The following is a 19,905-nucleotide window of genomic DNA, read 5'->3' as shown; positions in this document are numbered from 1 at the left end:
GGGTTATATACATAACCTTAAGTTAGCTTTAGACAAACCAGCTCCTTCCCTATATTGACTCTCAACTGGGCTAGTGAACTAATTTTTGAATGTTACTTTGTATCTGGCATTTAGACGAGAGCATGTCGGAAATCTCCCCATTTACGTCTAGGTAAGACAGCTATTAAATATGATTTCAAAACAATGTCAAACTACTCTTTAAGCTATGCCAGAAAATCAGTACAAGTTATTTAGTATGCAAATTAATTCCCTGGCTTACTTTCCCCAACATACTTTATTTCAGTGCTAAATAAAACAGACTGGTCTTGCCTGTGTCCAGAAAAAGAAGAAAAAAAATCATTAAGTCAGGAAAAAAAAAGTTGTGTTCTCATATTTAAAAGTTAAAAGCTCCTAAGGTTTACAGATACACAGCTATATCTACGCTAAAACTAGAGTCATCACCAACTGGAAGCCCTCCAGCCACCAGTTGATTCATCTTGTCTTTCTACTCCACTCTTGTGTAATGATTTGCAGCCGTTTTTCCTTGCATCTATCTCTATCTGTGGTGAAATTAGTCTACCATTGTGAAGTGCACTGAGTGGTCATTTGTGTGGGTGATTTAGAGACCAAATTTATTATAACACTGTCGCCACTTCTGACTTAAGTGATTGCTGTACTGAGAAGATTAAGTTTTGCGTCTATTAAAAAAATAAATTTTTTTCACTGCTGTTTTTTAAAACAAAACAAATACATGCCATGTTCTTTATACAAACCGAACATCTCCCAGTATATAAAAATAATATGTCAAGAGAATATCCTAGCCATCAAGCACTAATGGTAGCATTCCCTTTGATCCCAGTGTCAGCATTTAACCCATACACCTCTATTACTACTATAGCAATAGCCCTAATCAATGCAAATAGCTGACCTGATTGACTACCTCCCTGGACTTTTTTTGGGGGGGAGGTAACAACGGTAAAAACAATAACAATAATAATATTTATAACAAGGTGCAATAATATTTAATGTGCAATATGTATGACTGTGCAATGACAACAAAGAGTTATCTTATATTATCTTATCAATTTTGTAGAATTTTCAGGAAACAAAAATTGACAATGTGTAAAAAATAATAATAATAACAAAAGGAACTTTAAACTGTCACACTCACTTTATTTGTTTTATTAATCAATTGAATGTACAGTCTGTTAACTTGCCCACACAATACTGTTCTAAATGTACATTATGCGTACACCAAAACAGGTAATCTGGTGGTATTTAGTATTTACTCACAACAGAGTTATACATATATTTGTGTAAGTATATTTAATTGAGAACCCATATTTATTCATACATCTAAGACATGTCAATGTAGATGTTAGGAGTTCTTCTCCAGGAAAGCTTTGCAGCATCGTACACACTGCTCATAGACCTTTTCAAAGTCTTCATCACTTCCCTAAAAGACAAAATTAGGGAGGGGGAGATTAAAATGATTTAGCCAACTATTCATAGCTCGCAATCACTGGAATTTGTTGTCTATTGCACACAGTGAAAATATACAGTTATATGAATGGAACAGAAGTACGGCCTGCCCTCTGATGCAGGCTGGATACACCCAAATTATAAAAAATGACAGTTTGTTACTCAACTGAGAAATGTTCTTATTCCGAGAACCAAATTGTCAAGACTGAAGCCAAAAGGGTTTTGAAATTCTATTCATAACTATTCAAAGTGGTATTTCTCGCTGAGATTTACGTTTTTAAAAAAAGAATTTGTAAACACATAACTACATTGAATTTTGTGATTCCCTAATAAATTATTTATTATTTTGTTAAAATAATTTATTATTTTTTATATATTTTATAAAAATAAAAATATAAAACATATTTTATATTTGTTTTTTCCCCCCATTATCTGATAGAATTTTCTGTGTTAGGGCAAACAAGTCCTTCTCCCACATTGCATCCCTAACTTATGGGGTTCCACAAGGTTTGATCCTGGGTCCACAATTATTTTCCTTCTACATTCCATTTAGCTGGCATCATTAAATCCTTTTCTGACATTTTGTATCACTCTATTCTGATGACATTCAGCTGTATCTGTGACCGTGGATGTGGACCTAAGCAGCTGCAGAGGCCACTGTTTTCCTGTCTAGGCTAAAATGTTTTCAGTGGCACCATTAAGTGCTTATAAAATAAGTAACTGTGAAATTCATAGGCTACTTGGTAATCTTCCTAACATGTCAGGTTATGCCTTGTCAAAAAAAATATTTGAAATGATTTGTTATCACATCAAAATGTTTAAGTACGTAGAGTACAATGATTGTTGTGATGCTGAATTGGGTTTTTAAGCATCGTGTAATTCTATTGTGTACTAACTACTAAATTGCTGGTATCATGACATCCCTATACCAATGATCCAGCACTGTATGAGTAGCAGCAGCAGCATTTCTTGTGTATTATGTGCAGAAAGATGAATGATGAACACCTTCACATTGATAAAATAAAAGAATCAGAAAGTTTGACATTGAGTTAATTTAACCCATTATAAGTAATCCAAATTGTTCTATAATTAAGTTCTTATTGTTTAATTACGAATTAACAAACAAGAAATAAAAAAAATGAAAAGTTGATACCTACATTTTAAAATATTCCATTAACAATCGCTCAATGCAACTGATTGAAAATAATAATAGAGCTAAGAAACATTTAATAGAGAAACGTTGTTATCTGTATTTTAAATTTTTAAAGTTTACAATGGCCGTTTAACACGTCTCTTTCCTCCTCTTCAGTTCACATCATCATGAACTCATGTTTGTAGTCTTGTCACAAAACTTCATCTTGGTTTAAATTCAACTGTTATTCTCAACTGATTGAGTGAGTAACTACACACCTGTGACACATGCCACATACTCCAAATTACTAAAATATAAATATTTTAATAATTCCATTTGTAAAGGTACGTCTGACACGCACGCTCTCCTATTATGTGCAACATCTGCAAAAGGGCAATTACGGACAATCCAGAATTCATGTGTAAAAACAACATAATTCTTTATTTATACTGACACACGGACAGCGATTGTTCTCCCCTTTTTTGCTCGCTTGGCTGTCATGCTATGTGGTTGCTGGCGAGGTACCAATCCAAGTACTTACATGCCTCCAAAACCACATTGACTATAATGAGATTTGGTAAAATTACACAAAGAAATACAGCGTCCAAAGCCAAAATCACACAATCCAATACACTCAATACAATCACATAAACTGTGGTCACTCTTTCTTCTTCCAGCTGCATCACTAATAATTCATGACTGTTTTATTTAAAGTCCAAGTTCTTACGGGAAAATCAAAGACATAGGAACTATACAATATAATTCATCTAAAATAGCTCTAGCCACACACATTTTTCATAAAGTAACTTCGGTCGTTGCTGTGTTTTTTGGAAGTCGAATTTCCCAGAGGAACCCACCCGAGGGATTAATAAAGTTCTATCTTATCTTATCTTAAAGACCACATATGAAAATTATTACTTATTATAAGATCCCTTGCCATTTATTTAAATAAACCAACCATAAAAATATATTAAAGTTTAAATGGCCACAGGAGGTTAAGATTTTTTTATTTTTTTTTAAAATGTCTATTGTCAACACTCAAACTTTCAAAGCCTTCCAAAGGTCTCTGCCTGCACTTTTCCAATTCTTGCCTTTTTCACTCATAATACTCAAGACAATAAAAACCAGCCAAGAATCCATGTCCAAATCATCTGGCAGGACTCAAAACATCTAGGGAACAAAAAGAACTACCGAGCCACGGACTGTGAAAAGCTTACCAATGTGAAACCAGAAAACATCTGTTATGGTTCCGTAAAACTAATATATTATGGTGAGTGTTGGTCTGGAAAGGCTGAATACCACTTTTTTGTGAGAGAAACAGCTATTTTACTAGCAACCGTTCATTTTGTTTCGGCGCTCTTTACTGCATCAATTGTGTCTGGATTTCTCCCTGCAGACAACTTAACTCTTCCACTTGCACCTGAAGACTGATCCGGTCCATCCAAAACCATAAATATACTTCAAATGACTGCTCTGTGTGACATTTCCTGCCCTTTATCTTGTCCATAGAATTTTTCCCACGTGATCCTTTGAAGAGAAACACAAATGTTACAGAATGGGCTGAATGTAGCTTTTTTGTATCTACTACAATTACTGAAAGAGTTTGACGTTTTACTTTGAAATACTTTTTTGGGCTTTTAATCAGGATTCTTATTATGAAAAAAAAGTTCTTCCCGCTTTATTGTCTCTTGTATATATTAGATTTCATTTTTTTTGTATGTTTGGCTTAAAGTTCCCCCTTTTCACATTTAGTGCACAACAGAGTTCATTTAGACACCTTATCACTAGTAGAAATACTAGATTGGGTTTTTGCCTGGGTAGAGAGTCTAAAGGGCAGGTCAGATGATCCCCACTCACACATTAGACTAGGGATATAACAATTCATCGAGTCACTCAAATAACTCAATTATAGGAAAAAAAACCCTCAATACAAATTGTTTTAATTCAATGCTTCATTTAATCCACAGCTCGGTAGCGCTCAGTTGTCACCATGTAAACGTGATAATTTTACCAGCATTTGAGACTAAAAATAGATGTGCAATAGTAATGTATCTAGGGCCACGCATGTGAATAAAAAAGTATTACAACATTAAGCTCATGCAGCCCCCAGTTTTTAAATAAAAACTGATAACTGATAGCACAAACACAGCAGACAAGATGACGTCATAGTTTAATGTGGAGCCGGAGTTTGTCTGCACACACGGAGAAGAGCAAAAAGGCTGAGCCATTACTGAATGGTGAGCTCAGGTTAAGTGAAAGAAAATGTTTTTTCAAAACAGCAGTCCATGTAACTGTAATCGCCATAAAAACCTATATTAGGAAAAATATGGAAGGACCTTTTAATCAAATCATCTGTTCAACAGAAGAAAAGCGAACTTGATGTATACAGTTAGGTCCATAAATATTTGGACAGAGACAACTTTTTTTCTAATTTTGGTTCTGTACATTACCAGAATGAATTTTAATTGAATCACCTGACTTGGCTATTCAAGAATATTTGACTTCTTTGCTTTAATAAACTCCTGGGTCCTGCTTTGGCTGTATGTTTTGGGTCTTTGCCCATCTTTATTATGAAATGCCGCCAAATCAGTTTGACTGCCTTTAGCTGGATTTGAGCAGTATATCTCTGAACACCTCAGAATTGATTTGGCTGCGCCTGTCCCATTTCACATCATAAATAAACACTAGTGTCCCAGTGCCACTGGCAGCTATGCATGCCCAAGCCATCACCCTGCCTCTGCTGTGTTTTACACATGATGCGGTATGCTTTGGATCATGAGCTGTTCCACGCCTTCTCTCCATACTTTTTTCATGCAGTCATTCTGGTAGAGTTTGATCTTGGTTTCATCTGTCCAAAGAATGTTTCTGACAGAACTGTGCTGGCTTTTTTTTTGTTTCATGCAGTCTTCTCTTTATGGTAGAGTTGGATATTGATACAGCTACCTCCTGGAGAGTGACGTTCACTTGGTTGGCTGTTGCGAAGGGGTTTCTCTCCACCATGGAAATGATTCTGTGATCATCCACCACTGTTGTCTTCTGTGGACGTCCAGGTCATTTTGCGTTGCTGAGTTCAACAGTGCTTGCTTTCTTTCTTTCTTTCTTTCTTTCTTTCTTTCTTTCTCAGAATGTACCAAACCGCAGATTTTGCCAGTCCTAAAATTGCTGCAATTTCTTGGATGTTTTTTTTTGTCTGTTTTTGCAGCTTAAGGATGGGGGATTTCACCTGCATGGAGAGCTGCTTTGACCCCATGTTGTCTGTTCACAGGAAAATCTCCCAAATGCAAGTACCACACCTCAAATAATTTCCAGGCCTTTTATCTGCTTAATTGATAATGATATAACGAAGTAACTGCCCACACCACCCCATGAACTAGCCTTTGAGTCAGTTGTCCAATTACTTTTGGTCCCTTCAAAAAAAAAAAAAAAAAAGGAGCACGTGTTAAGGAGCTAAAAATCCTAAAACCATTATCCAATTTGAATGTGGATAGAGATAGTCAGGAATATGCACTTTTCCCTAGCAAGCTGAGGTTGCCGTCACTGAGTAACTAACAGGTCTTTACGCCTGCATGAATTGGGCTTTAGCAATCAATTTCACAGCAAGTGCCAGCTGCCACTCACCAACCTTTCAGAGAATGCACATTTCCCCTTGGAACCATTGGTTGCCAGAGAGGTCTCTAGGCCTTTGTGGTTGAGACCTTAGCATGGCACTTAATTTAACATGCCAAATGGTATAGATATTTAAAATGAGTTCTTGTGTCTCCCTTAAATGTAAGTAAAGGCCTCTAAATGTTGCATCTTGTAGTTTTACTGGCTTTGGCTTCTTTGCTGGACCATCTCGCTACAACATTAAATTAAACATATCCTCTAAATTTGAGCAATAAAGTTGAACATAGGGATGTGTTTGAATACTTACATAATAAGGGTCTTGGATGATCAGCTGCTTCTGGGGGTCATAAGAACCAAGAAGCTCAATTTTTGCTGTGTAGTCTTTCACGGACTTTGACTTCCGTTTCAAGTCACTGCAAAGGTGAGAGAAAACAAGTAACTCCAAAAGAACAGAGCACGAAACAAGGGAGGTTTGAGCACCTCTGGATTAAAGAGGTCACATGCTTCTAAATATTCGAGATAATGTTGTTGTATAGTGTTTATTGTCTGCTTCTTATTCTAGCATTCCTCTAATAATAATTACATTCATGTCATTAACTTTAAATCAGTGATAAATAATAAAACGGTGTAGTCTGGAAACATACAGAGTACATAAATGAAAAGTAACACCTTAACATGTTTAAGTCAATCCCAGACAAAAGCAGTAGGTCAAAGAATTAATGAATTCTCAGTCTGGCCAACTTAAAATTTGTAGGAAACAAAGTGTGCAGGGGGAAAAGAAAAGACTGCCCCAAAGAGCAAAGACGAGGCATCCAAAGAACTCAGTAAGCTGCTTACAGATCAGATCTGCCGTGGGCATGTGATCTCAAAATGATCCTTAAACGTTCAAAGTAGCAAAAAATATCCCTCCCCCTGACCTCTGCAAAGAGCTTAAGAAAGGATATTGGTCATTAAAGGGAGGCATTCTCCTACAAGGCATTTATAGCTCAATGTCCCCACCATTTTTATGTATGCATGTGAAAGAACAGCACAGATAAACGTCATGACAGCAGGACACACTAGTTTGGACCGTTACAAGACAAATGTTTTTTGACACTTAACACATGACACCAGCGCTTTCAGTGTCTAAGTATCCAACCGTGATTGACACTCTTAGAAAAAAAATAAACACTGCTGCTGTGGGCTGAAATAACTCTACCTCAGATTGCTCTCGTCCATGCACAGAATGTGCTCAAAGCTCATGAAATCTTCCTTGGTCACCTGCAAGAACAACAAAACAAATATTACTTTTGGCTCTGTGTGGAAATTCAGTATGACCAGCAGAGACTCCCTCTGGTCCTTCAAAGAGGGCTGAATGGGTTATGCAGCTAAAATAAAATAAAAAAGCAGCTTTTTCACTGACACATTAAACCTCTAAAGACAAGAAAAATAAGACAACTCAGATCTTATTAAATCATTCATTTATCATCTGCCTTTTTAGTAATAGCTTTTGGATGTAGTTATATTATGTCAATATTTTTAATTACGTTTCATTGTTCGTAATGGAGGCCAGCATCCATGTGCTGTTACATGCACAAAGAATTTTTAAAACATAAATAAACTAATGTTGCATTTTCAACAAGTCACACAAGCCTTATTTTCCCATCTATTCCTCCTCCCTCCTTCTCCTGCTCAATGGCTAACTCATTTTAACGTGAAAAAAACAAGGTCGCGTTTATAACAACTTGAATTCTTGATTCTTGACCTAGAGGAAAACCAAGTTAGGGAAAGGAGCACGTCTGTATGCCTGTGGAGGGGTTTATACAGTTTTCACTGCATTCTGTGATGATTTAATGGCACAAGCAGCAATAAAAACAAAAAGAAAAAAGTAAGAAAAACAGGCAACACCCCGAATACTTTTAAAGTATTTTGACAGTGGATTTATAGGAATGCCAAGGAGAAGCTAAGGGCAGAGAGAAACAAATGAGAGCACAGAGGCATGAATAAAACTCCCGCATAGCTCCAGATGTTGACATATGGACACAATAACAGTGACAGCTTGTAACAGCAGACGGGTAAAAAGATGTTCATTACAAATGTTTTCGATTATATTCACGCAGCGAAACGCTCCAGCCACTGCAGTCTGATCACTGTATTTCACCCATTCTCACACTTTCACATCCTCTCTCTCACACACAATGATAATCTGTGTTGATCATAATCTCAGTGCCTGCTTCTTTCACAGTGTAAATGAAGCAGTGGTAATCCTCTATCAAAAAGTCTTGTGCAAGACCTCCTCACAAAGTTGACAGAGAGCTTAGTTTGGTATCTGAAATCTTTGGCTAAGAATGAGCAAGGAGGTTTTTATGGAAAGCAAAGAAAGAGTCGGGAGACACTCATAGAAAAGTGATTGGAAATCTAAAAGTTAATGGTTCTTTTTAACAAAAAAGAAGAATTTGACATGTCACCGTGCATGTTGGTTTACCGTCATACTTTAACAAAAGAGGTACTTGTTGATATGTGATTCAGGAAAGCTGTAAATTTATTTTGCCCTATATCTTCATTCAACAAGGTTCTTCTATGTGAGGGAACAAAAACCTTGCACGCCTGGCCAGTCAGCCACTGAAATTTGCCTCCTTGGTGACACTTCAGACATTTGCGTCTTTAGCCTGTGGTGATAACAAACATGTCCTCTTGTTGTAGTTAAATTTCAACATATGCTGAACTTGTTAAGTTTATAAAAGGAGCAAAAAACAGACACTCTGTAATGTAGTTGTTAGTAGATTTAAGTGTTTAGTAACGCTCTCGTGGTTATATGGAGTACAGTCTGAAGACACTTAATATATTTATACACTTTATATAAGGTTATGGGTGATGGGGAAAATTATAAAATATTGTAACATTTCATTTATTAATATTTATCCAATTTCATAAAGGTTTTTTCGCAAGTGGTTGCCACTGCAAAGAGCTCTGTATATCCAGTATGGCACCGATTTTTATGCCCTTATGCCTGTCCTTTCCGATGCAACCGTCCCAGGGATTTGTGTGTTCTTGCCTCAAACTAAGGATCTTTTACAGGTTAGGTAAATGTGATAACTACTACACTGTAAAGCCACCACTGATCCTATTTGTGGAATGAATTAACTAAGAATAAATGGGGGAAAAAAGCAAGTAAAGATGGAAGTAGTTAAGAGGCATAAAAGGAAAAAAAACAATCAACATGCATAGAATGAAACTTTAAAATGATACATATAAATGAATAATGAAAACGACACATAATAAAGCCCTAAAAATCATATGGATCTGTGTGATATATAGTATACATAACTCAATTTCTTATAAAGAAATAGTAGCGGAGTGATTTTAAGTTCTGTTTTACTACTCTGTGGGGAAACAGTCTTAGAAAACACAAAAAAACAAAACACTAAAACACTGCTGTAAGCAGGCACTAGGGCTGTGCGATAGGACCAAAATCTCATATCCCAATATAAGAATTCTATCATCTCGATAACGATATAAATCACAAAAATGTAACATTTTCTGTAAATTCTGTGAATCTCGGGCAGCTCGACTTGCGGGAAGTGTTTCCAGCTGCGCGTCATGTAGCTGGAGTCGAGTGTTTTAACAGATGCATGAAACGATACATTTTTAGACACAAGTTGTAACAGCCGCAGTTTTCTTTGTGAGTATTTATTACACAGGGTGCTGCGGGGAAAAGCCTGTTCTAATGTTTGAGTCTAAGGTTTATTTTTTAGCACCTGGCGGCTCTTTTTTACTTCTCATCCGTAAATAATCTGCTCTTTCACGTGATTCAGTTTATTTTGAAAAGTCTCAACAGGATCTTGAGCTTTATTGTGAAAGGTTTATGTGGAACATAAACAAGCAGACACACGATGGTGTTACCGTCGTTGTTGCTAACCACAACGCATAAAAACAGGCGCTTGTCCGTAGTGTGGTTATATTAAATATAAGAGAAAGAGAGAACTTGAAGAAATTAATATAGCCACTACAGTGACCATCAAAACGATGAAAAAATATTGCCGTAAACAGTTTATTTTGCGACACCACGAAACAAACAATAGCTAAAATGAAACGATAAACATTTTTATATCGTCATCCGATCTATATCGTTATATCGAACAGCCCTAGCAGTAGGGTTGCACGTAGGGCTGCTCAATTAATCGAATTTTAATCACGATTACGATCTGGGCTTTCAACGATCATTAAAAATGACTGAGCCGATTATTAGCCCCTCCCTCATTTATCCGCGACACCTTAAAGGCCGGTCCGTGAAAATATTGTCGGGCATAAACCGTCTGTGGCGCAAAAAAGGGTGGAGACCGCTGATTAAGAGGACCCGAGGGAAGCTCAGAAAGCTAAGCAGAAGTTATTTGGAGAGGAGAGTGACTGCTGTTGGTTGAAAAGACCCGGTTTGTAGAGTACGCTTGGGGAGTGTGATTGTGTGTACAGCGTCTCTTTATGTCTGTCCCCACGTTGGTTGAGTGTGGAGTGAGTGCATATGAGAGCATGAGGGTGGGAATGGATGTTTGTGTCTGTGTGTGCCTGTATGTCTGTGTCTATATGTCAGGTTGGGTATCAGACGCCACCTCTCTGGGGACACCTCAGGCCCTCCAAGGTTTGGAGGCCTATCTCCACCCACCACCACTTCCCCTGCCGGTGGCGGACTCCCTCAGGTGTCGGTGTGTTGGTGGTTCTTTGTGTCTGGGGGTGGGCGTCCGGGTACACACCGGCTCACTCCTTGGCGGCCGCTTGTCGGGGCCTGGGGCTCGCTCGGGCCCCTTTGGAGGTGGGGTGCCCCCGGCCTCTCGGCCTGGGGCTCGGTCACTCAGGCACAGCTGGGGGCTGGCGGAGCTCACGGGCGCGTCACTGCAACTCCCCCTGACTTCTGCTCCGCGGCTGCTGGGCGAGCCCTCATCTGGGACTCTCCTCAGCTCTTACTGGGACAGTGGCGCGGCTGCCCCTCTGTTGGTCTTCCATGGTCTCTTGTGTTCTGGGGGCCTCTGGATGTCTGGAGTTTTGATCTCCTCCATACCCGCTTCACACCCTGGAGGACGGGGCTGTGGCCCCCCCACACTCCCTAGCAGATCATTACATGGAGAAACCTTTGGAATGCAAGCATGCTGATCCACACAGGTATGCACACATGGGTATTCACAGACGCGGACTAAAGCTTTCTTGGCTGCTACCTCAAAGCACACTGTGCGCTGTCTATCTTGCGTGCTGCACAATATCGTTTATTATTTAGTAAATATTGATATCTATGACTAGCTAGTTTATTGTGATGGTGCTTTGTTTTCTCTATTATTATGTTGCTCTTTGTTGTTTGCTGTCTCCTTTGTTTGTTTTTTTTGTTTGTTTGTTGTTGTTTTTTTTCTCCATACAGGTGACCCAGGAGTTCTTTTTTTTTCTTCTCTCTCTCTTCCCCCCCCTTCTCACCGTCTCTTCTCCCCTTTGGTTTTCTTTCTTTCTCTCCCCCTCTTTCTCTCATTCATTCCCCCTGTCCTATTTATTATAAAAAAATAAATAAAAAATAAATAAATAAAAAAATGACAAAGGATGAACTGAAGCTCTGCCATCACGTAATGTCGCATACTGCTGTTTCTGATGTCATTTAAAAAAAAAAAAAAAAAAAAAAAAAAAAAGAAAAGACAGGTAAAAAAAAAAAAAAACTTCAGTGGTGTTGCACACTATTTTACATTATTTTTTTAAAGTCATTGTTAACCCTTTAAAGCCGGTCAGAGCAGCACGCTCCGTGTTGTGTAACTATTTTTAAATCCCTGTAGAACCTGAACTGCGTAAGCTAGCGCAATAATTTGTTTTGCATATAAAACCAGAGGAGTTGTACTTACATCTGATGCCATCAGCTTGTCCTCGGTCACGGTTTCCTTCCACATAAAGCTTTGCAAAAATTGCATAAAAAGCGCTTGCAGGAACAAAAACACAATATTCCAGAAACACGCTTTGCCGATCCGATCAGCTGTTCGTAACACTTCCCACATTGAAACAGTCGTCAGCACGAACTACCGCATATCCGCCATTTCCTGGCCGAAACCGGAAGTGACGTAATTTTCGCGGAAATTGTAGTTTTTTACTCGTAGGCCTTAAAAGCCTATACTGGTCATGTTTGACCTTTCTGAATAGTTTCTGTGATGCTTAGAACTCGAATTGCACTGCTGGAAATAGTTTATTTTGATGCACCTGCTGTTTTCTTTGCAAATTTGCATGATAGGATTGTTTTTTCATTTTTCCTGCAGTATATAAAAATTGCTGTATCTCCAAAATAAAACTATGAAGACACTCAAAATAAATTTCCTGTTGTTGTAAACTATTTTTTGCAACTTTTTTGTATTTAAAGTTTTGAGGGATAAACCCTTAAATTTCTCCAAGTAGAAATATATGTAAAAAAACGATTTTCAATTTTTTTGTAGTTTATTGCACTTTTTTGCAATTAATGTAGTTACTATGGACTTAATGAATACATATTATTTAAAATATGGGCTATAACAGTTGTATAGCAACTTGAAATGCTCCCACAAATGGCACTACAACATGTAAAAATATAATATAAGCTCTGGCGGACTTGGTTCTATAGTAGGTCTTAAAGGGTTAAATAAATATCGTCAAATAATCGAGATCTCAATTTCAGTGAAAATAATCGTGATTATCATTTTTGCCATAATCGAGCAGCCCTAGCTGCACGATTAATCGTTAGAAAATCGCGATCTCGATTCATACTTATGTGCGATCTCATTTCCAAATGACAACGATTTAAAAAATAAAAAATAAAAAAGACGACGACGATTGTACCGCATTTTGATCCGGGACGCAATCTGCATGAAAACAAGCGCTCACTCTTCCTGCTCAACGAATGACAAGGGCGGAGCCTTATACCACGTGATACAGAAGCTGTGCCGTGTGATGCTAAAATTAGCAGGGAAAAAACAACAGAGAACACGTCAGAGATGACGAGAAAGTGACAGGACAAAATCCGTCCCGGTCAACCACCCAAACATCAATAACGGGAACCTTATACAGCGCTTCCCTATACCCGTCGAACTCCCGCAGGCACAAAGAAATTACGGAGGCTATTACTTATCACCTGACCAAAGATATGGCTCCCATCAACACTGTGCAAAACCAGGGATTTAGGAAAATGATAAACACCCTAGACAAACGCTACACAGTGCCGTCCAGCAACTATTTTTCTATTGTTGCACTACCTGCTCTATACACGCAGTGTCGAGCAACGGTGGAGACGGAATTTCAAGCAGTGCAACATTTTGCGGCAACAACAAAACGTGAGACATCTGTTGTTTTTATGTTTATTTATTGTTTTTATGTTCAGTCTCAACTGTTACGAAGTTGATGTGCAGTTAATAAGTGCAATAAATATTTATACTGGAAAAGAAAATCGTGAGAGAATCGTGATCTCAATTCTAAGCAAAAAAATCGTGATTCTCATTTTATGCAAAATCGTGCAGCCCTACCTAGCAGGCACATCTACATTTGAAGTTAATTATCTGTTTGCACACCAGCTTTCACTTGTGTTGTCGATTATAGTTCTAGCCAGTAATAAAATATAATATCTACATAATATCTACTTACAGCTATCATTAATGTGTGTTGAAGAAGCATTCCTTAGGAATTATCCAAAAAATAACCATTAACAGATAAGCTAAGATCTTTTCTTCATTAATTATGTTTGCACTTTTGAGTAATGGTGGGAAAAGGACGAGAATTCAGCTTGTAAAACTTATCTGCACAGCATCAATGCTGAACTGGTGACAGGTGAAATTAATGTGATTACTACAGGATGATGGTATTTTGGCAAAAAGTGTTCATTCCTCAAGTGTTGGTTTTACGATAATCAAATTGCAACTCTCTTAAATCTGATGTCTGGATGTCAAATTTTTGATTACCCTAAGTTACTTGTTATGGATCACTTTGAAAAATATGTGTTTATAAAATAAACACACTTTTGTTTATTTGGGGATACACAGGTCTTTAAACGAGCTCCCAGCTGGCCAGTTTGCTTGGACACTGGCCACGCCAGGCCTTCAGCAAAGTTGGAGGGTGGGTTATTAAAAAAGAAAACGTGGCAGAAAAGAGTGCTAAAGAAAAAGAGGAAAAAACAAAGACTTGTCAAAGCTTATTGTGTGGATTTGGTTGGGTTTAAGCCAAGGGTTGAGCCTTCCCATCCCTGCTTTGAGGAGATTAGATGAGGGTCTGACAGAACTGGTTTGCAGTAAGCCAAAACAAGGAGATAGGAGATCTCAAGTCTAGGGTGAAACACCGGAGATCTCTCAGTGTTTAAGGGCACTGGGGAGTAGGAGTTACTGTAAGGAGAAGCCAGCGCAGCATAAAGCCTGAAGCCATACATGGACAAACATCTTGGTGTAATTTCAGGCCTCTTTAAGGATTAGAAACATCTGTGCAGTGATGCTTGCTACACTGGCTTCATCAATATTTCACAAACGTCACAGGTGCCATCAACTTGAACATTAGTCTAGACCAGGGACTGGCTATCAGCTTCTTTATTACACTCAAAAATACTACCCCAACTCCTAAAAATGTTATACAGTTTGTGATATGTAAATAAAAACAGAATATTTTCTGAAATCCTTAAGCTGAGAAAATGAGCCATTTTAAGCCATTTTGCATTGATGGTGCAACCCATCTCAAAACTCGCGACAAGTTCGTGTTTACCACCGTGAAACAGCTCCTCTTCCTTTAACAACAGTCCATAAAAAACTGCAAAATGAGGAGACCGGCTGCTGATCTTTGGGTAAATTATTTTCTTTCCTTCTTGTCTGGTATAAGATTCTAGTTGCTCCACAGTCCTGGGTGTTCTTTGTCATATTTTTGGTTTCATGATGAGCCAAATGTTTTCAGTCTGTGAAAGGTCTGGACTGCAGGCAGGACAGTTGGGCTCTTCTTCTATGAAGCCATGCTCTTGCAATAGCTGCAGTATGCAGTTTGGAATGGTCTTGTTGAAATATGCAAGGCATTCCTAGAAAAAGACATCATCTGAATGGGAGTATATGTTATTCTAAAACCTGTAAAATAGCTTTCAGCATTGCTAGTGCCTTTCCAGATGTGCAAAATATCAATTCCAAAGGCATTAATACACTGCTATACCATCAGAGCTGTAGGCTTTTCAACAGAATACGTATAACCAGCTGGATCGTCCCTCTCCTCTTTACTCTGAGGGACGCAGCATTTTTAAGAAGAATTTTACATTTTAATTTCTCTGACCACAGAGCAGTTTTCCGCTTTGCTTTGGCCCAGAGAAGACTGTAGTGTTCTGGATTGTGCTCACGATTGGCTACTTCTTTGCATGACTCAGCTTTAACCTGCATTTGTGGATGGCATGACGAACTATGTTTACTGATCTATGCCTATTTTTCATGCAGTGCAACCCGAGGGGCCAAAGATCACAGGCATCAAATACTGATTTTTAACTTTGTCCCTTGCGCACAGAGTTTTTTCCAGATTCTCTGAATCTATTATGATTATATCTTGTACTGCAGATAATGAGATATTAAAAGTCTTTAATGTTGAGGAACATTATTCTCGGCCCTGGCCCAACATTTTTTTGAGACATGGTGCTGCCATTAATTTCTTAATGAACTTATATTTACATTAAAATGGTTAATTTTCCCAAGTTTTTATGTTCTATTATGAATTACATTTTGGCTTAGCAAATATGGCAATTAGTGTATTGGGTTTATACAAACAAACTTTTTTCTTTTTTTAAAAGGATTAGATAGCCAGTGCCTCAAAATGTTTTTTTAAAAATGTAGGCCCTTTTCCAAACAGGTTTAAAATTTACTTCAGACAGTTCTGTGGAAGATCCTGTTCTAGCGCATCTCGTTAACTCATGAGCAGGTTAGCTGACAGTCTCCTTTTCAAAAGAAAACCAGTTAAGCAGCTATCCCCAAGCAGTACAAACACGTGTTTCACTTCCTTCATGCTGCTGTTTGGGCACAATGTCTTGCAGTCTTAGCAACAGTCACCCTTCTCTACTAATTGAAAGATCCAAAGAGAAGAACAAACAGCACAAACCAAAACTTCTAGCAGGTGGAAAGTTGGTTCTTGTGATTAGAAAGCTGACTACACAGACCTGGAGAATAGGTTTCTAGGATGACAGACTCCCTGGTAGGCAGCTGACTGACATCAAAAACAACCACAATAGCTATTTAACAGTTCTTCTGTAGACAGAAGAAAGCATGATGGAGCAGACTAACAGATCAAGACCTTCAGAATAAAATCCAAGTGAAACATAGAGTGTAGACCAGTAACACTCAGCTGGTCTGTGAGCAACATCCATGCTACCACAAGAGGCCAAGATGCCTGAAAATCATCCTGTAATTAAGAGAGAAGACTGCTACCTACTCTTCTTACTCACTGTTTTAAGTATGTGACAATTTATTTTTAAAAATGTGATTGAGCAGCATTACATTCTCACATACACACGCACGCACACACACACACTTTCCACTGCAGTGACAGCAGCTGTGGGACGTCTGGTTGTACCTGTCGCGCCCTGTGGTCCGTGTCAATGCCATGCTTCCTGAGGCAGGCTAGACCGCGGGCATCCGGTAAGCTGCCTAGATTCCAGTCTGATGTGGCACCACTGTCTATGATCCACTGCAACAGAGAACAAAAAGGGGGCGCTAGCTACGTCTTGAGAGAGGTGGTGGGTGATCATACCTGCCTGGCCACATGCCTCATGGGCACGCCATGCCTCTTCATGCAGGCTTGACCACGGTGGTCTGGAGGGTTTCCTATCTCATAGGTGGAGGTGGCAGCACTGTCTATCCTCCACTAGGCAGAACAAAGCACGGGAATCAGAAACTCAACAAAACCGAATTACAGTCTCATAAAGAAAGACGTTTCTGTACAGAATAAAGGGCAACTCCACATTTAAACTGAAGGTAAATGTTCCTAATCATCTTTAGAGACTGTAAGCAGGTCGCTATTATCCAAATTGAATTCAGTGAGGAATTTTGAACTTTCATTTTTTCCATTTTAAATCAATGTACTGCAGTTAGTAGCAAAAGTTAATTTCATATAGAATTTCTCTCCAGAGACCAGGACTTTAAAACTGCGAAGTTAATACTGCCAAATTAAAAATATATATTATCAACCAACCAGTATGAAGAAATAATTTTCCTCACTAATGCCAGAGGAAATATTTTTGAGACTAGTTCTTGATATGTTATTCATATTGTAGTGTTATACGTAATATGTAAAGGGCTCTTCAAACATGCAACACTGAACAGAACATTTAAGGTGAGTGGCTGACACTTCTGTTGTCATTTCCATAGTTGTATCAAATGGCAGGAGTTACAAACAGAAAAAATGTGTACAGCAGATCTGTAGTACGAAATGAAAACATATGTCAACAATGACTTTACCTGATCAACGATGCCACCATCAGTTGCCATCTTCCTGAAGACTGCTTCAGCAATGGGGGATCGGCAGATATTCCCTGTTCAACACCACAAACAACATCACCATATTAAAGGGATAAGGATATATTTAGAAAACTGTAATATCCCAGTGGTAATACACATAACTTCAGTATATCATAAAGATATATGTATGATATTTTAAAATACAAACTTTTCTGTATACGGTAAATGGATTTCGACTGCTAAAACAAAAAAGAAATGTATTGTGAAACTGACTTTACTTTCGGACTGTGTCAACAACTAAAATGACTTAAAATCTTGAGTCGAGGCCAGATATTGATTAAGCTTTTTTCTTTCTTATTCTGTGCACTGTGATTGCTCCCTGGGACAGCATCTGAGGCATAACAGACGAAAAGGGGCAAAACCTTTACAATATTTTAAAACCTGAAAAAATATTTCTAAAACTTAAGCTCATATTTTAACATGTAGACCCATGCAGAAGTCCAGCATATTACTGGCAACATCCAAAGACAATGGATTTACTGTGCTTATATAAAACTCCTATTTGAAATACAGTCGCAACTTTGTGAACAGTGACTTTTTTTTTCTTTTAAATGTCCTAAACAAAATCTAGAATCTCATAAAAGATCTAATTGAAGAGCAGACTTTTGGCTTAAATTTAATGCAATTAACATAAAACAAATTAATTAAAAAAATTTTCAGGGGCTTAATTAGTCAAATTGAATAAACCATAAATAAAATGTTCACAGCTTTTGTCTAACCCGCCTAATTATCTGTGCTGTTTTACAGAAGGCCAGTACTACTTGAACCCTTCCTCCAATTAGGATGTCGACAGCACCAGAGGTAAAAGTATGCAAAAAAAAAAAAAAAAAACCCTAAACGGGATGCTTTAGTAAATGGCTAAAATAACAACTAATCTGTTAATGTCCAAAATATATAACATAAAATCTATGTGTGTCTTAACATGTAATGTTTAAGTTACTGTTTTGGTAGTTGCATCAAGCAGTTTCTAAAATGTTTGATCACGTTTAGTATTTTTTCAGGAAACAGTCCATTGGTAAAGTAAAATCCTCTGTAGAAGCTTTAATGAAATGTGAAACGAATTATAATGAAAAATCTACCACTCAAATTAATAACAGAGCCAACCTACACTCTGCTACATCTTGAAAACTATTTCAGAATTGGACGCATGTGCTTCAAATTATCTGCAGTGACGTTTCCGTGCTGAGGTGAGTTCCTGACAGCTTTCACTTTGGATTCTTTGAGCTTAGACACGTATCTCTCCAGTTAAACACGGACACCTTGCTTGACGTTTACACATAAGGCTACAGCTGATTAGATACCAAACATACACACATGGAAGTTAAAAGTTTAAGAGCCTTAAGTGGAAAGTGTGTTTGGCAGCTTCGCGTTCATTGTAAGGCAGCTAGTACATAGTTAGCACTCTGAGGTACATCTAACGAAGCTCATTTCATTTATTAAAATGCGATGAGTTGACCTGCTGACAGAATGACATGTTTGCTTTTAAGCAGTAACACGTGTAAGTTTTAACTGAGGTTTTGTGGGTTTAAAAGACGTCTCTTACCCAAACAAACGAACAAAACCGACTTTGTACCCGTCGCCGCCATGTTGAAAGGTCCTGTACGACTACGACACCGGCTAACGTGGCGGCCAAGTACTGCCTGAACAAAAGTATAGCACGCTGACAGTGCTGAAGGGTTCAAGTATGAACCACATGCGCCTTAAATTTAAAGAGTATTACTCTCATTTACATTTACATTGGAAATTATAAGTGATACCAGATATCTGTGAATATATATTTTGTTTGTTTGTGTTTTGTTTTGTTTTTAGTTGACATACAACCCAATGTAGTCCTACTGTTAGTCCTAAGCCCATATAATTGGGGACAGTAGTATCAGGAAGTCCATCTGGTGTAAATCTGCCAATTTGACGTGATGATATGTTGAGGGATGGAAATTGAACATCTGCTGAAATATTCACAGAATAAAATATTGCACAAAAAAATTTAAACATAATCAATAGCAAATAGCAGCAACAGCTGCTATTTGTCTGCTCACACTCTTAATTTGCATTTATGGTACTGACAGCCCACGGGTAGAAGCTGTTCTATAAATGTACTAACGAAGAAGAATGAAGAGAGTATGACTGAAAGATAGGAGTGCGTTGAGAAGCTGATGAATCAGAATCAGAGAAACTTTATTAATCCCAGACGGAAACTGAGTTGTCATAGCAGCAAATATACAACAA

At 38.0% G+C, this 19,905-nt stretch overlaps 1 protein-coding gene across 2 annotated transcripts; it reads right to left on the bottom strand.

The window, feature by feature from the left end:
* Positions 1–1,138: 1,138 nt before the first annotated feature.
* acp1 (acid phosphatase 1) lies at positions 1,139–19,300 on the bottom strand. Of its 2 annotated transcripts, none has more exons than XM_085431865.1 (6): positions 19,223–19,300; positions 17,620–17,693; positions 16,913–17,026; positions 7,398–7,459; positions 6,507–6,612; positions 1,139–1,435 (listed from the first exon to the last, which is right to left on the bottom strand). In XM_085431865.1, exons 1-6 carry the CDS (start codon positions 19,263–19,265, stop codon positions 1,358–1,360), a joined length of 477 nt encoding a protein of 158 aa, XP_085287991.1. In that variant the 5' UTR covers positions 19,266–19,300; the 3' UTR covers positions 1,139–1,357. The 2 variants fall into 2 exon arrangements, with proteins under 2 accessions (XP_085287991.1, XP_085287990.1); XM_085431864.1 differs by lacking the exon at positions 16,913–17,026 and adding an exon at positions 16,736–16,849.
* Between the last annotated feature and the right edge of the window lie 605 nt (positions 19,301–19,905).

The sequence above is a fragment of the Copadichromis virginalis genome, linkage group LG15 (assembly GCF_057382275.1).
Source record: "Copadichromis virginalis isolate Kocher_CV1m ecotype Utaka linkage group LG15, C_Virginalis_male_GT1.1, whole genome shotgun sequence".
Lineage (NCBI taxonomy): Eukaryota > Metazoa > Chordata > Actinopteri > Cichliformes > Cichlidae > Copadichromis > Copadichromis virginalis.
Note: the sequence above shows the minus strand (reverse complement) of the source record. Positions and strands in the feature narration are given on the sequence as shown.